Here is a 22,784-nt window from a genome sequence, read left to right on the forward strand (position 1 = left end):
AGCCATGCAAGTGACTTTCAACGTGGCACCATCATAGGTTGCCACCATCAAATTTCTGCCCTGGTCAACTGTAAGTGCTGTTATTGTGAAGTGGAAATGTCTAGGAGCAACAACGGCTCAGCAGCGAGGAGGCCACACAAGCTCACAGAAAGGGACTGCCGAGTACTGAAGCGTTTAGCGCGTAAAACTATGTTCTCGGTTGCAACACTCACTACCGAGTTCCAAACTGCCTCTGGAAGCAACGTCAACACAAGAACTGTTCGTTGGGAGCTTCATGAAATGGGTTTCCATGACCGAGAAGCCACACACAAGCCTAAGATCACCATGCGCAACGCCAAGCGTCAGCTGGAATGGTGTAAAGCTCGCCGCCATTGGACTCTGGAGCAGTTGAAATGCGTTCTCTGGAGTGTTGAATCACGCTTCACCATCTGGCAATCCGACGGACAAGTCTGGGTTTGGCGGATGCCATGAGAACGCTACCTGCCCGAATGTATAGTGCCAACTGTAAAGTTTGGTGGAGGAGGAATAATAGTCTGGGGCTGTTTTTTATGGTTCGGGCTAGGCCCCTTAGTTCCAGTGAAGGGAAATCTTAATGCTATTGCATTCACTGACATTGTGGACGATTATGTGCTTCCAACTTTGTGGCAACAGTTTGGGGAAGGCCCTTTCCTGTTTCAACATGACAATGCCCCCGCACACAAAGCGAGGTCCATACAGAAATGGTTTGTCGAGATCGGTGTGGAAGAACTTGACTGGCCTGCACAGAGCCCTGACCTCAACCCCATCGAAAACCTTTGGGGACGAATTGGAAAGCCGACTGCGAGCCAGACCTAATCGCCCAACATCAGTGCTCGACCTCACTAATGCTTGTTTTATACATAGATATGTTAATAGTGTGTTACATTGTAGCATTGTATTGATGTACTGATGATGGTTCTCCGCCCAGGGACGACAGATGAACTTTTGCTATAGCTAAATCTGGTGCAATGGCATGTTGTACATGGTCCCTGACAAATAAACAAAAAAATAAGCATGCTGCATGCTCAAAGTTGTGTGGTTAGGGGGCTAGCTACTGCGGGTGGGGTGGCGTAGGGTGTTGTATAATGAGAATCAGAATCCCGCGTCGAGTCGACACAGCCTGCCTTGTGTTCAAACGGTTGTCTACCTTTTAACTCCTACCTTCTAACAACATTTCTGTAGTTAAGACGGAGACCTAGAGAATCACTCCTGATTAAAACAAACTTTCCCTCCTAAAAACTGATCCGAGGGCAGCTGGCTTTGAAACATCAGCTTTCGCATTTAATAAACTGTTCCCAGGCCAGCCTCTGTGGAACTACATGGCAAAAGAGGCCGCTGGGCAAAGGGGCGGCAGGTAGCCTAGTGGTTAGAGTGTTGGGCCAGTAACCGGAAGGTTAGACTGAATCCTCGAGCTGACAAGGTAAAAATCTGTCGTTCTGCCCCTGAATAAGGCAGTTAAACACACTGTTCCTAGGCCTCATTGTAAATAAGAATTTGTTCTTAACTGACTTGCCTAGTTAAATAAAAAAATAGAAGCCAGGTCACACAACTTGTCCCATTTGACCTGTTCACCGGACGTGCTACCTGTCCCAGACCTGCTGTTTTCAACTCTCTAGAGACAGCAGGAGCGGTAGAGATACTCTCAAAGATCGGCTATGAAAAAGCCAATTGACACTTACTCTTGAGTTTATGACTTGTTGCACCCCCGACAACTACTATGATTATTATTATTTGACCATGCTGGTCATTTATGAACATTTGAACATCTTGGCCATGTGCTGTTATAATCTCCACCCGGCACAGCCAGAAGAGGACTGGCCACCCCTCAGAGCCTGGTTCCTCCCTAGGTTTCTTCCTAAGTTTTGGCCTTTCTAGGGAGTTTTTCCTAGCCACCGTGCTTCTACACCTGCATTGCTTGCTGTTTGGGTTTTAGGCTGGGTTTCTGTTCAGCACTTTGAGATATCAGCTGATGTAAGAAGGGCTATATAAATAAATTTGATTTGTGAGTGAGTGAGTGAGTGAGTGAGTGAGTGAGTGAGTGAGTGAGATATACATATATGTCACAGACCTTCCAGAAGAAGCTAGAGCGGGCACACTGGCTGAGAAGGCAAATGAGATGATGTACAGGAGAGCGCTTTGTGCCGCCCGCCAGTCTCTTTCTCCCCCTATATGCGGCACCACTAACTGCGTTGGCCTGGCTATGTATAGGACTTCACGGGCTGATTTAAAATAGGTTCCCAGCTAACATTACAAGCTCCAGTCCCTAAATATTAGCCATTTTCTTTACATACAGACTCTCCACAAAGGCTACCTTACATGGGTAAGGGATGAAGCTAGGGAGGTACAGTGCGGTAAAAGATGGGGAGGAATGATTTTATGGGAAAATTATTATACCAAAAGGTGAGGATAACAATTCACCTGACAAGACTGAATCCAAAGATTACTCTGTTGATTTTACATTTACTGTACTTTTCGCAGCATTTCTTGATAACTATATCTGAAAATACTCTGGATACCATGATGAGAATATTCCTGGAAAATGTGACTCGTTTCAGGAAACTAGTCATATGTCGCACGCCAATACTTCACAGGAAAACATGTTTTTGAAAGCGGTTTTTTTGGCAGAAATGCCTTTTGGAACATGTGAACTTTCATGTGCCTTAATAACAAACTTGTAATGCCATTTGTAAATACGGATACATTAACTTACAAGCCTAGTTGGTTTAGCCACAGAAAAAGTCAGAAACCGTCACACTAACCATGATTGGCTGAGATAATAGATGGGCTGGACATCGCGAGAGATGAATTAAAGAGATATCCATAGATTAGAGCCTAATTACTTCAATTGACTGATTTCCTTATATGAACTAACTCAGCAAAATCGTTGGAATTGTTGCACTTCGCGCTTATATATTTGTTCAGTATATTATATGACTTGTTAAGCACATTTTTACTCCTGAAATTATTTAGGCTTGTCATAAAAAAAAGGAGTTGAATACTTATTGACTCTTAATATTTCAGCTTTTCATTTTTTAATTACATTTGTAATAAATTCAAAAAACACAAATCCACTTTGATATTATGGGGTACTGTGTGTAGGCTAGTGACCCCCCAAAAATATTTAATCCATTTCAAATTCAGGCTCCAACACAACAAAATGTGAAAAAAGTTGAGGGGTGTGAATACTTTCTGAAGGTACGGTATAGCATGTTACTGTACAGCCACTGTGTTCCAATTTAGGAGTTTATTAGGGTCCAAATCTGACATTTTCAACCCGTATACGAGTAAAAAAAAAGGAAAAAAAGACAAAAATGAAACAATACCAACATTAGTTGTCAACTGTATCTGTATGGAATTACAGTGCCTATATAGTCTACACATCCTTTCAAAATGTTCACCTTTTGCAAATGGGTGGAGCTTATAGATCTTATGGGAAACTTGTTTCTCATGAGGAGATGCATATATGTACAAAATGTTATGACTGTAGCTCAAACAGGACAGGATATATTTTCTTGTTCAAAGTTTCAGATGATTACTTTAGCACCCCACTTGGGCCATCAGTGTAATTTTGTAAATGCTGGATCTCTCCCTCTATCTCATCCAAGTTTTGTAAAAATCGGGCCAGTGGTGTCCGAGATATCATGTGTGACCATGCAGGTTGTACACAACACAACTTTCAAAATCCTAACATCGCTAAAGTACACATTAAACAACAGTCTTTCCTGTGTTTTTTTCTCTTACCAACGTAGTGGCCCACTTAATGATTATTATTTTTTATTTCACCTTTATTTAACCAGGTAGGCCAGTTGAGAACAAGTTCTCATTTACAACTGCGACCTGGCAGGTTGTACACTACACGACTTTGGTGGGTCACACACTACAAGATTCTTGAGGATGAGGATACCATGATGATACCACGTTGTCTTGTGAAAACAATGTGATATGATTAGATCGTTAACGTAGCTAGAACGACCCCCCTCAAACGTTTTCAGTCAGGCATTCACGCTTGCCATACATATTTGAAATATCTAGCAAACATTTTGAATAGAATAAAATACTTGTGAACTTCAGAGCTGTAATGATTTGACCAGTTGGCAAGTACAAACGCATACTAGTAATCGCTTCTGCTCGAGTCTACACATTCTTGGTGATGCGAAAATGTAATCATCTCACTGGCTTATTCTATAGTGAGCTCTCATTGGCTATTGCTCTCAAAACGTCGATGCACATCTCACACTACAAGAGCAATGCAGATTTTGTGCCAATAAAATCAACCATGTTTGAAAAAATCCGGACTTCTGGGACTGCTCAAAGACGGGATCGGTAGCACTCAGATTGCGTCTCTAACCCGCTCACATTAAACAAGCGTCGATGAAGACCGCGCACCCTGAGTAGTCAACGACATGGGTATTTTGTCTCGGATTCAAAAAGTTGTCTGGGACAGGTAAATAAGGGCCAAAATCGTGTTGTGTACACCCAGCTTAATGTACAGTTGTGGCCAAAAGTTTTGAGAATGACACATATATTAATTTGAGTCTGCTGCCTCAGTTTGTATGATGGCAATTTGCAGAATCCAGAATGTTGTGAAGAGTGATCAGATGAATCGTAAAGTCCCTCTTTGCCATGCAAATTAACTGAATCCCCAAAAAACATTTCCACTGCATTTCAGCCCTGCCACAAAAGGACCAGCTGACATCATGTCAGTGATTCTCTCGTTAACACAGATGTGAGTGTTGACGAGGACAAGGCTGGAAATCACTCTGTCATGCTGATTGAGTTCGAATAACAGACTTGAAGCTTCAAAAGGAGGGTGGTGCTTGGAATCATTGTTCTTCCTCTGTAAACCATGGTTACCTGCAAGGAAACACGTGCCGTCATCATTGCACAAAAAGGGCTTCACAGGCAAGGATATTGCTGCCAGTAAGATTGCACCTAAATCAACCATTTATCGGATCATCAAGAACTTCAAGGAGAGCGGTTCAATTGTTGTGAAGAATGCTTCAGGGTGCCCAAGAAAATCCAGCAAGCCCCAGGACCGTCTCCTAAAGTTGATTCAGCTGCGGGATCGGGGCACCACCAGTACAGAGCTTGCTCAGGAATGGCAGCAGGCAGGTGTGAGTGCATCTGCACGCACAGTGAGGCAAAGACTTTTGGAGGATGGCCTGGTGTCAAGAAGGGCAGCAAAGAAGCCACTTCTCTCCAGGATAAACATCAGGGACAGACTGATATTCTGCAAAAGGTACAGGGATTGGACTGCTGAGGACTGGGGTAAAGTCATTTTCTCTGATGAATCCCCTTCCCAATTGTTTGGGGCATCCGGAAAAAAGCTTGTCCGGAGAAGACAAGGTGAGCGCTACCATCAGTCCTGTGTCATGCCAACAGTAAAGCATCCTGAGACCATTCATGCGTGGGGTTGTTTCTCAGCCAAGGGAGTGGGCTCTCTCACAATTTTGCCTAAGAACACAGCCATGAATAAAGAATGGTACCAACGCATCCTCCGAGAACAACTTCTCCCAACCATCCAGGAACAGTTTTATGACGAACAATGCATTTTCCAGCATGATGCAGCACCTTGTCATAAGGAAAAAGTGATAACTAAGTGGCTCGGGGAATAAAATATCTATATTTTGGGTCCATGGCCAGGAAACTCCCCAGACCTTAATCCCATTGAGAACTTGTGGTCAATTCTCAAGAGGCGGGTGGACAAACAAAGACCCACAAACTCCAAGCATTGATTATGCAAGAATGGGCTGCCATCAGTCAGGATGTGGCCCAGAAGTTAATTGACAGCATGCCAGGGCGGATTGCAGAGGTCTTGAAAAAGAAGGGTCAACACTGCAAATATTGACTCTTTGCATCAACTTCATGTAATTGTCAATAAAAGCCTTTGACACTTATGAAATCTTGTTACTATGGAATACTGAAGTATAATTACATCTGACAAAAATATCTAAAGACACTGAGGCATCAAATTAATATTTGTGTCATTCAAAACCTTTGGCCACGACTGTACATACTAACATACGTATGAACGTATGGAGACAGATCCATAGACCCTCCCCTCCCACCCAATTTCATTGTGGGGGAAGAATAATTTGTGGGGCCCAGTCTCCAAATTAGGGACTTAAGCAATGGAATATTTCTATACAAACTTTCTCGCCATAATCTACAACTCCTTTGTTTATAAACTAATATATATATATATATATATATATATATATATACACACATATATACATATACATATATACACATACATACATACACACACACACACAAAACACGCTTTATTTAACTAGGCAAGTCAGTTATTTACAATGACAGCCTACCCCAGCCAAACACTCCCCTAACCTGGACAACGCTGGGCCAATTGTGTGCTTCCCCATGGGATACAGCCCAGCATCGAACCAGGGTCTGTAGTGACGCATCTAGCACTGAGCTGCAGTGCCTTAGACCGCTGCTCCACTCGGGAGCTGCAAAAATACTTTTAAATATATCAGTATTTTTGCAGCTCCCGAGTGGCGCAGTGGTCTAAGGCAGTGCAGCTCAGTGCTAGAGGCGTCACTACAGACCCTGGTATTTCCTAGATGGGGATTCCTAAACACTTCTTGGGTAGCCTAGAACAGTCCAATGGTTGAAATGGTCGAATATAAAATCAAACTAGAGAAAATTACTTAATGTGGGTATAAGCTAAAATTCTTTCCAACCTAACCACTTTGGCTGACAGTAAATTTACTTGCGTTGGGGTGAGGATTACTAGGGCCACATTCAGTAAGCAAACATTGTGGATTGTTGCAAAAAGAATAGAATAGAGCTGACATGATTCTACATATCAGGCATGTTTGTTGTACGTGACATATCTCTATCTGAACGTTCTACAAAGTTGTGCCCAACCCAAATTGCGTTCAGCAATTCAGACAACATCCTGGCTGATTGGCTGGCTAATCCCACAGTGACCGACCACTGGCTAAAAGAAGGGCAACTCTAGGTTCGAGTTGTGAAATCATTCCTTTGTGCGATGGACATACTGCTGAAACTCCCAAGCCTAGTCAAAAATAAAAGAGGATCTTGTGCAGGGCCCGGAGCTTTAAATGTGTCGTTATTTATATCCTCAGCTGTCTCCTTCATTGGAGAAGAAAAAAAAATACCATTGCATTCTTCGGCTGGAAATATCCTGCTCTAACCACAGATATGTTCAATCTGAATGGTTTGGGGTGCTGGAGCACAGTAGGGCCTACAAACCCACCTACCGCTTTAGACTTCCACACAGCGGGTAGACATTTTTCTTTCCTTTGTCAGAGGTGGCTACTGGCTGGCTGGGTTGGTTTGTTTGGAGTCTGTTGACCTATGTGACGGCCTGACCTCACTGGCTCCCGATATGGCCGATCTAGAATGTTCTAGTACTAAAAATCGAATCAAATTTGATTTGTCATATGCTTAGTTAACAATAGGTGTAGACTAACAGTGAAATGCTTACTTACAGGCCCTTCCCATAACGCAGAGAGAAAAAGTTAGAGAAAAAGAACAACATGAGAAACTAGGGAAGGAATAACCTGGATGATGACAGATAATGGCACCTTTAGACCTACAGGGTTAGGGTCAGGCTTGGGTTTAAGTCCTATTAGAAATCATTGCAGATAGAAATATCACAAATAGAGCTGACATGATTCCTTATTCTCCATATCAAAGAGGCATGATATCTCTATCTGAACTACATGAACATTCATTCAAATACTTCAGCTGGGCTTGATTGAGCTTGCCTGGCCCAATGGAACCAATAGAAGTCACAAAACTGCAAAACCCGGCCACCTGGCACTCCAGACAGGATAAAGAAAAAACAAAGAGTATTAGAAATATTTCAAATAGTATTTTAACCCAGGTCTGGTCAAATGGGAAGACCCTTTCTTTGAAACGATTGCTAATACACTAAAGAGGTATAAAATGTCATTGTAAATCACACTAAACTATAATTTCAAACAGTCCGGAGGTGAGTTAAGTCCCTTTAATAAAGACCACCCTCTTGTCAGTAGCGTTCAGGAACCCTGATTAAGCACATGCAACTGCTGAGCATGCTGCTAAGAGTGCGAGTCTTCAAATACAAAAACAACCATAAGTGGTGGAGGCCACGGCTCGACACGGCTTCCTTTCCTCGTCTCCTTTCATTCACCACAACTGACGGTGAAAAGCCTGGGTAGCTTTTCAAACTTAACGACTTGCTCTTTACAGGATAAGCCAGAATACTACTGTAATGCAAACAGGGCTTTATGAATACAATTTGATTGATTGATTGGACTGCTTTCAGATCAGTGCTGATCCAGAAAGAAAGTAAACCAGGAGAAGACACGAGGAAAGGAAGCTATGTCAGACTTTTGGGACGTAACCTACAAAAAGCAGGAAATCGAAAAAGAAAGAGCCACTCACTGCTGCCGCCCGTGCCAACCGTGTTGATACTCCCAGGCACCGACGAGGACGGGTAGAGTGCCAGGTGCCCGCCATTCTCACACCCTCCATGCCCCTGCTGCTGTTGGTGCCAACCACTGCCCAATCCCGAGTCCCTGGACCCCTGCCAGCCGTTGAGCCTATCATCCGAGCCGTAGCGCTGGTGGTGGTATAGCTGACCCAGGTGGCTCCCTGAGGAACTCCAACTGGACCCTGACAAGGAGTGTGTCGAAGGGGGCGTCTGATGGAGTGAGGCCGGGGCGGGGGGTGGCCGTTCCAACGAGTCGCCCCGGGCAGCGGCGCGCTCCTCCAGGTGGTTGAGCCAGAGGGCGAGGGCAGCGCGGTCGTCCAGCGAGGTGGCCGGGTGGATGAGGGCATAGGAGAGGAGTTGGCGTGACTCTTCGAGGTGGCGGCCATGGTCGATGGTGTGCGCCAAGATGCGGGGGAGAAGGCGCATGTACTCGCCCTTGGCTTCGACGTTGCCCGGCTTGAGCAGGGGCAGGTGGGTGAGGACCAGGGAGATGACACGCTCCTTGGGCTCACCCTGCCACTGGCTGATCACCACTGGGGGAGGAAGAGAGAGGAGGGGAGTGGAGAGAAAAAAAAGAGAGAGGAAGGGTTAGTACAGCAAAACATAACCGTGGCTTTTTCAGGATGGTGCAACACTTTGAATTTTGCAGATAGCAATGTGTGTGGGACGATCCCTTATCCAGCAAGTCAGAACATCAATTCTGTTCCACACAATATCTTTCGGTGGAAATGTTCTGTAATTGCCTTTCGCACTGGGCTGAGTGAAGCCCGGGATAGACCCATGGCGTTTGTATTAGCTCGTTCTCTAAGGAAAGAGGCAGGGTGGATTTGGCCATCAGCTCGATAGAACTCCAGGCAAAGCCTCTCTCTCTTCACATCTCAACAGATTCTCAACGTATCCCCAACATATTGTGGGAGCTGGAAGAAAAATAAGTACTTCAGTTATTCCAAAACAATTATGTTGTGGGAGCTCTTGCTTTTGCTTGTAGGAAATCCAGATGCCTTACCCCCCCACCCTTAAACAGGACTTGACAGGAACATAAAATAATCAATAACCTGTTTACAACCACACATGGCGGTGGGCAGACGGAGAAAGCAAGGGGTGGATGGAGGAACGAGAGGCGATGAAGGACAAGATTGATTACGAGGTGTCACTTTTTATTTTCCTCTTTTGTTAAAATCGCCAAGTTCAAATTCTTTAAAAGTGCATCCCTCCTTCCTCTAAGTAATCACGGATTAGAAATGAATGGACAGGGGAAAGCCATGTGGTATTTCCCTCTAGTTCACTTGTCCAATCATGCCTAAATCAGTGATAACATCAAGGAAGAACGGACAATAGAAGGAATATCTAGAAGTCAAGAGTAGGTGGGTAGTTAGTTGAGCCCAAGGCAGTGTGGTTGCTATACCTACCCTGTGGAGTTGTGGAGCCTATTGTTGTCTCAGCACTGCAGCCGTGAGAAGCACGCGTCTCAGAAACATTGCGTCATTCCTATCAGATTGGGACAGAGGCTATACATACTTCCGGGTCGAAGCTGTGGGGCTCCGGTCTGACCGCCACCGAGAATAGAGGAGACTGTATTGTAAGAGTAGAGGATACTGCAGTCAGCCCAGGGGTTAACTTCCTGTTTAGGGGATCGGGATGTGTGCATGTTTGTGTGACCCTTTACGTCATTGGTCAAACATAACAGGCCGGGCAGATGTAGGCTACTGTAGTCCTCATCTCTAATTCTGATACATGACGAGAGGGAATAAATAAATGCTACAGTACACAGTATTCTCCAGAGGTCACAGCTTTGTCACAGAAACAAAGGCCGTGTCCCAAATGGCACTCTATTCCCTATATAGTGTATTACTTTTGACTAGGGCCCATAGGTCAAAAGTAGAGCACTATATAGGTAGTAGGGTGCCATTTGGGACACGTCCTGAGTCCGGAGGCTTGTTTGGGAATGAGGCAAGGCAAACTCCTTGTTTAGAAAGCACACAGATGTCACCTAATGGGGACCACAGGCGGGCGGCTCTGTGGTCTATGATTAAGTATCCCCTTCGGTAGCTAGGGCTTTTTTTTTGGCACTGCCATTTTTAAAGTTCACGCGCCCTGACGGCAAGAGAGACAGGAGGTAGAAAGGGATAGAGAGAAGGAAGAAGACAGGGAGAGAGCGACGGAGGGAAAGAGGAGAAAGAGAGGCAGTGTAAGGAAAGGATGAAGAGGAAAGGAGAGAGTGTGCGAGAGAAAAAGAGAGCAACAAAATAGTGGGAAAGAGAGAGGGAGTGAGCATGAGAGGACACCTTCCCAAAAAAAGAGGAGATGTAATCTTTTCAATCAGAAGACATGTACGCTACAACCATGCCCAGGGATAAAACACTCAAACCTGAGTCTACACTGCTTGCTTCAGGACCAAGTAAAGATGAAATTGGGATTTTATCTCTGGAAGAAGGAGCACCAGCATGTATTCGAGACCATCTACAGTATCTGCAGGTGTCAACAAAAGGGCAGGGGGCAGCAGGTAGCCTAGTGGTTAGAGTGTTGGACTAGTAACCAAAAGGTTGCTGGATCGAATCCCCGAGCTGCCATGGTAGAAATCTGTTGTTCTGCCCCTGAACAAGGCAGTTAACCCACTGTTCCCCCGGTAGGCCGTCATTGTTAATAACATTTTGTTCTTAACTGACTTGCCTGGTTAAATAAAAGGTTAGATTTTAAAAAGATAACCAGGGAATGAGGAGATGTAGGTCTATTTCCCCATATAGTGGTGCCCCAGTGCTGTACCTACTGCCTATGGCTCTGCTGGGCCAAAGGCCCAGTTTATCTGGTAATCAAGTCCTCATGACCCCCAGTAACACCCCTCACTTGAGTGAGTGCGCACTTGACTTGGCCTGAGCTCCCCCTCTCCCTTTATTGCTTTCACTATCCACCGACTCTCCAATCCACCGGCTGCCCTACGGTCGCTCTCAGTCTACTATGCTCCTCCACTCCCTCTCTTTTCATCCTTCTTTACTTGGCCTTCTTTCTCCTCCTCATTCACTCCCCCCTCTCTCGCTTTCTCTCTCTCTAGGGGGTTAGTTGTGCATGGGAGCAGCAGGCAGCTAATACAATAGCCTACTCATCTCTGGGATTCTCACTTCCTCCCTCCTCCTCCCTGCTCTCCCCCTTCACATCCTCCCTGTATTCACATATAGATGACATCCAAAAACAGCTTGAGACCACAAGTCTTCCTCCCTCTAAGTGTCAGTTTGATTCATCTATTCCTTGCCTGTCCGGGAAGAAGAGCAACATTGATCACACTTTATTGAAATGGGATTATGTTACGTGCATTTTTGAACGGGTATCCATTCATCTTGTGCTGTGTGACACACAATCAACAATGTAGAATACAAAAAAAATCTCTCTCTCCCTCTCTCTCACACACACACACACACACACACACACACACACTGATCTGAAAACACAGGACAGGTGAAAAGCAATATGGAAACCGCCCTCCGGGAATTTGCTTACACATCATCATTACAGTACAAAGGTAAGAAGACGAGACTCTAATACCACTAGAGATGCACCCCCGGGGGTTGGAAAGAACAAGAGTCAACAACAGCTGGACGAGTCTCAGTGGATGCGAACGCTTCCTTTACAAAAGAGAGGGAAACCTGCCCAGACATTGCCTGTCAAGAGGTCAGTTTACAGCGTTCAGAGGTCAAAGTGTGGTCACTAGGCTAGGGAAACAGGCCACTAGTGAACCCAGAGGAATGCAACAAGGAGGGAGAGTTCTGAAGTCTGTGGAAGACTTCTCCTCTGCTTTCCTCCTCCCTCTATCCCCACCCTCGCTGACCCCTCAGGGTAGTGTTAACCTCATCCAACTCCAGCAGAAAAAGGGAGAGAGATTAAAAAATGTAAATAAAAAGCAGAGCAGACACTTGAGGGGCTGTAGAAGTAGAAAGGAAACAATGAGATGCCGCTCCTTACCACCCCTCACTGGGCCTGAGTAATCGCTCCCTCAGTCTCTCATTCCTACTCATTTTTGTCTCTCCCGCTGAAAGATGTCAGTCTGAGTTCCTCACTCTCTAATAGCTCCCTCTGTCCTCCCCAACCTAACTCTGAGGGTGTGGTGACTGGCCTTAACAGAGGGAGAGGTCATTTCTGGGAATGTGTGGATCACATTCACAGTAACTCCCAGCCCCCCGTCCAGTCAAAGGATTACCCTCCTTCAGTCAGTCGGACTTGGGCCTGTTCTCTCAACTAGAAAATGCTGTGTTGCCTGGTGAACTCTACGTGGCACACCGGCCCAGCAAACAAAACACTTTTTCCGCTGTCGCAGAGGGTGTGGCTTTCTAAAATTTCTGCATTGGGCCATATTTGGTTTCTTTCTCTTCAGAAAGAAACCACATTTTCTCCCCAAAATATGATAAAAGAAATGTAATACAAAAATTATTCTAAATGAATATAGGGAAAACACTGGGAACAGGGTGTCATTTGGACCAGCGGCCATGGCACTCATCAAAAAGGGTGCGTCCTTCGCTCAGTGTATAAATACAGCCGTGTTTTTCCACTTGGGCCACTTTGCAGAGGCATGTGGTTCTCGCACTTCCTGGGCTCAGCCCAACTGTCTCCCTGCAAGTCTGGTGCCACAAACCCCACGGATGATACAGAAGAGACAGTTACCAACCATAGAAATAAAAATCAGGGTTAAAGGTTCCAAGCTCTTTCTTTGGAATAGATTCCTATGATACAAAGCCCTCATACAGGTCACCACAGGAAGGAAAAGGTTTGTCATCACCACCAACACCGTAGATCATTTTACTTGCCGGCAGAGTAGAAATGACAAAGAGACAGACAACTCTAAATAAAATAGACTCTTCAAACCCACTCCAAAATAAATGGATGCCTATAGATAGAGAGGTCTCTGCTTTAATAGGATTACAAAAACAAACTTGGGAGTTTTCAAACGGTCGTCATGGCAGTGGTAAGCCAGGTTGTAGGCTAGGCTACGTCACAATTCAACCAAAAAAATATCCCGCACTGTATGTCAGAGTCTGACCTGGCTTCACCACCAGATGGTCCAACTTCGCTCAAGCTGCCTGAGCTGTGGCAAATGACATCTTACAGTGGTTGGCTGTCCTTCATAAACAAGCCACAGCTTTGGTTTCTGACCTCACACAGAGACAGGGAGAGGTATGACATCGAGAGAGAGAGAAGTGGTCACTGGGTCCATGCCAAACCCATTACATAGCCAACTAACTGTTCACAGGAAGTGTCTCCTTCGAATTAAATCAAACTTTGAGACATCAAATGACAGATGTAAATCCAGCAGCTCGGGAAGCATAACTTCTGTACAGATACAAGACAGACAGCCACTTCTTAATTCCTATACCTGGATGGACAATAGATTATGTCGAGTCACTGTGGAAAATTAGTTACACAAGTGATTTTTATAATTGGCTGAGATGACACACACACACACACACACACACACACAGGGAGAGATTGTCGGACACATGATTCCCCTTGTTCTAAAAATAGGCCTGGTCAACATCACACACAGTCCCAACAACGGTGGGCGGGAGAGAGATAACACCCTATTTATACGAGACCAGAAGAGCACATCAACCGAAAAACAGCCAGCCAGCCACCACACATTGCGTGTACACCAAACACTCCACACGGCCCCAAAAAATGCCATTATTAGCCCGCCACTCTACCCGCCCCCCCCCACCACAATGCTTTGGGCCACCATCCACCCAGCGCTGCCTGTTTTCCGTCTGAAGTTTACTTCATGGCAGAGTTTAGAGCCAGGTTTATAGGGCCTAAGCCTACAGGCCCGTTTTCATCCTGTCAGCAAAACAAACAGGTCCCGGGCCCTCTATGTGCCCGCCGCGGTACCGGGGGCCTTTTTATAGTGTTGAGTCAATAGGGGGCGACTCGTTCCGTTCAACACAGCGTATCCCTGTAACATTTGCCTTCACAACTTGAGGTTTAGCCTTTAGCCACAGTTACACTACATGTATATGGACAAACCTTCATATTAATGGATTCTGCTTTTTCAGCCACACCCGTTGCTGACAGGTGTATACAATCGAGCACACAGCCATGCAATCTAAATAGACAAACATTGGTAGCAGAATGGCCCGTACCAAAGAGCTCAGTGACTTTCAATATGGCACTGTCATAGGATGCCACTTTTCCAACAAGTCAGTTCGTCAAACTTTTGCCCCGCTAGAGCTGCCCCGGGTCAACTAAGTGCTGTTATTGTGAAGTGGAAACGTTTAGGACTAACAACAGCTCAACCGCGAAGTGGTAGGCCACACAAGAGGACTGCCGAGTGCTGAAGCGTGTAAAAATCGTCTGTCCTCGGTTGCAACACTCACTACAGAGTTCCAAACTGCCTACGGAAGCAACATCGGGAAATAACTTTTCGTTTGGAGCTTCATAAAATGAGTTTCCATGGCCGAGCAGCCGCACACAAGCCTAAGACCACCATGCGCAATGCCAAGCGCCGGCTGAAGTGGTGTAAAGCTCACCACCATTGGACTCTGGAGCACCTATCTGGAGCGATGAATCATGCTTCACAATCTGGGTTTGGTGGACGCCAGGAGAACGCAACCTGCCCCAATGCATAGTGCCAACTGTAAAGTTTAGTGGAGAAAGAATAATGGTCTGGGGCTGTTTTTCATACTTCGGGCTAGGCCCTTTAGTTCTAATGATGGGAAATCTTAATGCCACAACATACAATGACATTGTAAATGATTCTGTGCTTCCAACTTTGTGGCAATAGTTTGCGGAAAGCCCTTTCCTGTTTCAGCATGACAATGCCCCTGTGCACAAAGCGAGGTCCATACCAAAATGGTTTGTCGAGATCGGTGTGGAAGAACTTGACTGGCTTGCACAGAGCCCTGACCTCTATTCCATCGAACATCTTTGGGATGAATTGGAACGCCGACTGCGAAACAGGCCTAATCGCCCAAAATCAGTGGCGACCTCACTAATGCTCGTGGCTGAATGGAAGCAAGTCACCACAGCAATGTTCCAACATCTAGTGGAAAGACTTCCCAGAAGAGTGGAGACTGTTATAGCAGCAAAGGGGGAACCAACTCCATATTAATGCCCATGATTTTGGAATGAGATGTTTGACGAGCAGTTGTCCACATACTTTTGTCATGTAGTGTATCTCCCTCAGAAAAGCTTGCTCAAAAGAGCAAGAGGAGGAGTTTGGAAGTTTAATCAAGCCAACAGACTGAGAGAAAGGGGGAAAAGCAATGAAAAGTGGCCCAGAAAGAAAAATAGTCATAATAATTTGGTGGGTGCTTATACATTTGTCCTATTTCACAAAACGTTTATTTTTTTGCATATACAAACTCTGCCTGAGACACCCTCGCAGAGTGGGGTCACGGCCAAAGTGGTTGGTCTGTACTTTTACCCACACAGAGAGAGAAAAAAACAACAACACTGAATTGGGCCATGGCAAGAGACCCACTGCGCGCACCTACACCCATTCACACGACCAACAACTCAACAGGATTTTCCAGGTGTGGAAAAGTAGGGCAAAACTTACAAAATGTCAACTTTGGAAAAGGCAATTCAGAATGAGACGAAAGACCAAGAAGGGGGAGTTGGAAGCCTTTCCAGAAAAGAAGAAGGAAAGAAAGATGAGAGGGGGGAATGAAAGAAAAAAAAAAGGGAAAAAAGGTTTCCCACCCATATCCTTCCCGAATGGACTCTCCAGCTCAGCAGTGAGGAATGCGCTGGCATACCACAGGTCCTAGCTGAAGAATGCAGTTTCCGAGCTGATGCTGCATCCCCAAACCGGCGCTGGTTAGACAGAGTTTCTCTTTGAACCCCCCCCCCCCCCCCCCCCCACACACACACACACACATACACTTGCTCCAGCCCTCTGTAGCCCTACCATAACAAACAACCAAACAACTTCTAATATGTTCCACAGAATGGAGAGGGAGAGAAAGAAGAAAAGTGGGGGAGAGAAAGAAGAAAAGTGGGGGAGAAACAGAAAAGTGGGGGACAGAGAGAGTAGGCTATGGGGGACGGAAAAAAAATGGAGGTACTACCCGTGATCCAATACAAATAGAAGGCTTCCCTCTCATTCTCCACCATTGACACATGTACCTGAAAAGACTGGATAAGTTACTACAAATCTAACTTTCACCAGAAAGTTTGTTCCATATCAGTGGTTGTTGGGAGGAAAAGGGACAAGGGAGGGAAACTAACATACACCAGAATGTAGGGACAAAGCCAACGTACAGTACCAGTCAAAAGTTTGGACACACCTACTCATTCAAGGGTTTTTCTTTATTTTTACAATTTTCTACATTGTAGAATAATAGTCAAGACATCAAAATTATGAAATGACACATATGGAATCATGTAGTAAGCTTTGGCTGTTCCTCAAAGTCCATCCGTATGGTTATTCAGTTCAGCTGTCATCCAGCTGTGAGCCCCTGATAGTTCGAGAGAGACAGAGAGACAGAGAGGAGAGAGGAGACACCAGTGCAAATGGACTGGGCTGACTCCGTTTCTAAGTATAGCAGCAGGCAGGGCTGGCTTCCCGAAAGTATACTGAGCTGACACGCTAACTTGGGGTGAGGTTTCTCCAAAGAAAGACCAGGGCTGAGGGAGGGAGGCAGAGAGAGAGTGTGTGAGTAGGAGTGAGCTCATCATAGGCCTCCCGCCTGGCCCACCCTCTCCACAAGCAGTGGCGGTACGCTGCAGGGCTGGGTCGACAGGCAGACAGGCACCCACAGGCCCAAAACCCAGAGACTTGCATCGCCTCGGATCCGGGTGTAAGGTGAGGTAGGAGAATGTGTGTGTGTGTGTGTGAGTGTGTGTGTGAGAGATAGGAGATGTGAAGAGGGCAAAAAAAAGAGGTTAACAAGGGCTGGAGAGAGAAGAGAACGCAGGAGGGATGGAAAGAAAGTGAACAACTAAAGAAAATAAAAAAAGTGAGCGAAAGAAAGAGAAAGAGTAAAACAGAGAGAGAAAAGACTTAAAGTCCTGGCCTGCAGCACTTCTAAAGAACCAGCCAGCTAGGCAGGAAGAACTGTACTTTAGTGACCAGGATCCCTGCTAGGCTAATCTGAAGGCTTCAGCCCCTGACTGACCCACTGACATAGAGGTAATGAGCAGACAGACAGGGCCCTGTCTAGAGCTCACACAGAGAGGAGAGGGAAGGAAAAAGGAGGGGGAGAGGGAGGAGAGTGAGACCATGTGTGAAAGAGGAAGACATTGTGAGACAGGATAGGAAGAGAATTGTTTGTACTATTTTATAGTAAGAACAATACAATTTAACATAGCTGAATAAAATGAAGGATATTATTCCCCAAACGATTTCCGAGGGAGTGCGCATTCTGTGTTGAGCGGTTAACAAAAGAAACAGGTCCTCCTTTATGCTTAATTTAGAGTTATTCATGTAACTTTAGTTGTTCTACAAACGTTGGGCTATATGTTTAGATGTTTAATACATTGTAAGGCTGCATGATGAGACTAATGATGATTTGAAAAAAGTCACATGAAAGACAAGCGTTTTGCTGCGCAAGCTTCATCAGTCTCGCACTCACAATTTGACAAGCACTTGATAATATTCACACCCATCAGACTATTCTCAACTTAATCCGTTTTTTTTACATAAAGCCTACTAACATGCTGTATGTGTACTGAATTTGTATGTATTTAGAATGTCCCACAACAACCAAAAAAACGTAATCCGTAGCCTGTACTGGAATAGCATATGGAGGTCAGGCCAACCTGCAGTTACGTTTTTAATATGCCAGGTAGGCTACACCATTTGTAAATTTGAATATGTCCGTAAGCACTCCAGCCAACTGGTCTGCGCATGCTGTGAGGACAAGTCCAGGGATGCCGTCTGGGCAGGCAGCCCTGCGAGGGTTAACACACCTAAATGTCTTACTCACGTCGGCCACGGAGAAGGAGAGTGGGCCGCGTCGGTGGCACTGTGTTATCCTCAAAGCGGGCGAAGGTGTTTAGCTTGTCCGGAAGCAAGACGTTGGTGTCCACAACGTGGCTGGTTTTCCCTATGTAATCCGTGATTGTCTGTAGACCCTGCCACATACGTCTAGTGTCGGAGCTGTTGAATTGTGTCTCCACTTTGTACTGATGTTTTGCCTGTTTGATTGCCTTACGGATGGAATAACTACACTGTTTGTATTCAACCATATTCCCAGTCACCTTGCCATGGTTAAATGCAGTGGTTCACATTTTCAGTTTTGCTTGAATGCTGCCATCAATCCACAGTTGCTGGTTTGGGTAGGTTTTAATAGTCACAGTGGGAACGTCGCCTATACACTTCCTGATGAACTCAGTCACCGTGTCCATGTATAAGTCAATGTTCTTCTCAGAGGCTACCCGGAACATATCCCTGTCCGCGTGATCAAAACAATCTTGAAGCATGGATTCCGATTGGTCAGAACAGTGTTGATTAGACCTTAGCACAGGTACTTCCTGTTTCAATTTCTGTCTATAGGAAGGGAGGAGTAAAAAAGGAGTCGTGATCTGATTTTCTGAGGGGAGATCGGGGGAGGGCCTTGTAGGCATCCCGGGAGAGGGAGTAGCAGTGATCGAGCATTTTGGCAGCGCAAGTACTACAGTCAATGTGTTGATGCAACTTTCATTAAATTTGCTTTCATAAAATCCCCAGCTACAATAAATGCGGCCTCAGGATGTGGTTTCCAGTTTGCACAAAGTCCAGTGTAGCTCGAGGACCGTCGTGGTAACGGCTTCAGGGGGAATATACACGGCTGTGACTTTAACCAAACAGAATTATCTTGGGAGGTAATATGGTCGGCATTTGATTTTGAGGTATTCTAGGTTGGGTAAACAAAAGGAGTGGAGTTTCTGTACATTATCACAATCACACCATGAGTAGTTAATCATGAAACATACACCACCACCTTTCTTCCTCCCGGAGAGTTCTTTATTCCTGTCTGCGTGATTTACTGAGAACCCCGCTGGCTGTATGGACGGGGACAGTATATCCGGAGAGCCATAACTCCATGAAAGAGTATGTTACAGTCCCTGATGTCACTCGAAGGAGATCCTCGCCCTGAGCTTGTCTACTTTACTATTCAGAGACTGAACATTAGTGAGTAATATACTCGGAAGCGGTGGATTGTAAGCACGCCTCCTGAGTCGGACTAGAAGTCCGCTCTGAATACCTCTTCTCCGCCAGCGGCGTCTTGGAGCAGCCTCTGGGATACGTTCAATTGCCCTGGGGGGGTACAAACAATGGATCCAATTCTGGAAAGTTGTATTCCTGGTTGTAATGCTGGTTAGTTACCACCGCTCTGATATCCAAAAGTTCTTCCCGGTTGTATGTAACAACACAAAAAATGTTCTGGGCTAATAATGTAAGAAATAACATACAAAAAACAAAATACTGCAAAGTTGCTTAGGCGCTAGAAGCAGAGCTGCCATGTCTGTCGGCGCCATCTTGCTTTAAGCTTTCACCATCTGGCAGTCCGACGGACAAATCTGGGTTTGGCGTATGTCAGGAGAACGCCATCTTCCCCAATGTGTGTCTATGTGTCCTAACCTGTACAGCAGGCAGACAAGTTTGCTATTTGATCTATCATAGTAGCAGGCTAACAAGAGGCAGCAGCAATCTAAACGATCAGACCTAAACAGAGAAGAAGTGAAAGTGATCGGGTGAAATTATGAAGCGACTGGACAGAAATATACAGCTTCACTCTATCCAATCAGAACATACAGCCCACCCTTCTCTTTACAGACAGGCAGACTAGCCAGTTGAGTTATTTAGACCATGTAACACCTCACTTGACTGACATGAGAAAGAATCATGCTAGCCCCCCAAAATCTATATTTTTTCTCCGATCACGGATAATTACAAAATAAATACTGTCATAATCGTCTCCAGAAAATTGCCCATTTCTGTTACGATACTCGTTTAGTCCGACGACTCGGCACACCTCTAGAAGCTACCATAGCATATTTGCCAGCTTTAGCTAGTTAAGGTTAGAAAACTAGCTAGCTAGCGTTCTAGCCAATCCAAAAAAACAGATTGCATGGAAAGTCTATTCTGTAGATGGTAACTAGCTAGCTAGCCTAGTTGGTAGGCCCAACAAAAACACCAGCTAACGTTTGCTATCCAACTAGAAAACAGCATAGCCAGCTATGCTAAATCGTCCAGCAGAATTCATTTATCCAGAAAAAGAAAACTAATTGCATGGAAAACCTCTCTCTCTCCTGTGTTGATGTTTTTGACCTACAACACTTTGTTTCTTTAGCGACAATCTTTCATGTCTGGATTTCACACTGACCTTCTCGACCCCGTTCTTTGTGCACTGTTACATGACATCAGTGTCAACATGTGGGCATGTTTGAGGTCGTCGTAATTTAGAGCGTAGATGGGTAGATCTTGGCATGATGCCTTAATTCCTGGGATAAATATATAATTGCACATCCCATCCAAAAGTGAGAATGTTCCTCAACAGTGAAACCCTTGTAAGGTTACATGATTCAGCCAAGCTTAATAGGCTTACAATGACAAGCACGAATGACTCACAATTTTAACCATAACTTTTTATTGTGTCAACATTTTTTTTTATTGATGGTTAAAGTAATTGACCCATTGTCAAATGCACCATTAAATTATTGAAATAAAGTATTTATTTGATGTTAACCATTTGTGAACCCATTTTTGCTATTGGGTCTGGGCATCAGACTCCAGAGCCCTTTATTGCAGAGTTGTGCCAATGAGGTGGTCTGTTTTCAATTTGCTAAAACTTATGTGCTTTGGGCAGGCTGAAATATGGTGCGTTGGGATGGCATCAGAAACTTTAACATTTGTAACAAGCATGGTAACAGGCATTTGTTGTTACACCGCTGTAATTACAGAATGCAATTACAGTGTAACTATGAATTATAACTACAACACTTGTTCCAGTGTAACTACATATGTAACTACACTGTAATAAGACCCCTTAAAATGAAGTGTTACCAGGAATAAGTCAACTTAACTCCTGTCTGAAAGGGAATGTGTGTTTCCCTCGAAGTTTCATTTATGACCTCTAATCCTGTTCCGAGCATTGGAAATAGTTGCGTAGCCGCGCAAGAGCTAACTATCTATTGAGCTCAGCTAGAATGACAACAAAATGGGAAACACCTGCTTCTGTCACTAACCCCCAGATCCAGCATGCCAGCGTCCTCTGTGTGTGTGCCCGCGCGTTTGCGGTCACCTATTGTTGAGCCAGTGACGATAAGCTACACGCTTTCAGGATGCTCTACTTCCTCTTCCACGAGGAAGAGGAAAAGGAAACGCATCACTGCTACCTAAAAGTAGTATCCCTGTACATAAGTGTGCTATATTCCTTTCCCCTTTCACGTTTGACGAGTGCTTTTCCAGAGAGTGACAATGCACATGACGATATGCACATGTCACTAACGAGACTTGTTTAGTCTTAATAATTTAATTGATTGCAAACCAACCTGCTTTCATCAGACAGACATTGTATGTATCAAGTATTGTAGCAATAAAGCACAAAGTAACTATTCCCTTCCTAATGACATCAAGTCAATTTCTAGAAGTAATTGAGTCGTTCATTGATATCCTTACCATCTCAACGGAAACCCAAGTCAACACATACCCTTCCTCTGCTCTCCCGTCACCCCTGGCAATGAGGAGGAGGCGGGTCTAGAACTGAGCAGTATTACCCAGGCAAGTCTGGAAGGTGGCTGTAAAAGCAATGTGAACAGAGGGAGCCGGCTGCACTCAGTGACTGCAATTCCAGTCTACCTGTTGGAAATGGCTGCTGTGGCTGTAGTGGACTATTTTGTTGTGTGGCTCAGAATGTCGCAGTCCTAGCTATGCCCGGAATGCTAGCCTCAAGTCCAACCCAATTGGAGAAGCCCAAGAGCTCTATTTAAGGAAATGGCTGGGGCCCATTCCGCCCCCACTCTCGACCCAGACTCATTTGGAGAGGTATGATAATTATTTTCCTCTCTGGAAGAAAGCTTGATTTCCGTACCTGCTGAGAACGGAGGGAGAAAAAAAAAATAAAAATAGACAAAGTAGTTGGATACTTCCGCATAGGTTAGATAACCATGCAGGTCAAGCGCGCAGGCACTCGCACGGATACGGTTACATTCCCACAGATGTGCCCTCTTAAGGGCTGGCTAATGTTGCATTACCAAGATGGGTCAACCAGGAGCAAAAAGGAATAAGACCCCAAAAATGACCCAGTCAAGACGTCAGTTGAATGGCAAGGCTTTATGACGCACAGCAATGTACTGCATAGTGTAGTAGTATAATACTGCAATAATAGAG

The 22,784-nt window shown here is 45.1% G+C and overlaps 1 protein-coding gene across 4 annotated transcripts in view; it reads right to left on the reverse strand.

The window, feature by feature from the left end:
- Window positions 1-22,784, reverse strand: part of LOC115162626 (protein Smaug homolog 1) — a 75,207-nt gene that overhangs the window by 22,071 nt on the left and 30,352 nt on the right. For all 4 annotated transcript variants that reach the window (XM_029714101.1, XM_029714100.1, XM_029714103.1 and 1 more), the window contains exon 3: window positions 8,440-9,021. In XM_029714101.1, the coding sequence (XP_029569961.1) occupies window positions 8,440-9,021 (582 nt within the window). The remainder of the gene's footprint in view (window positions 1-8,439; window positions 9,022-22,784) is intronic.

This window comes from Salmo trutta, chromosome 25 (genome assembly GCF_901001165.1).
Source record: "Salmo trutta chromosome 25, fSalTru1.1, whole genome shotgun sequence".
NCBI classification, from domain to species: Eukaryota; Metazoa; Chordata; class Actinopteri; order Salmoniformes; family Salmonidae; genus Salmo; species Salmo trutta.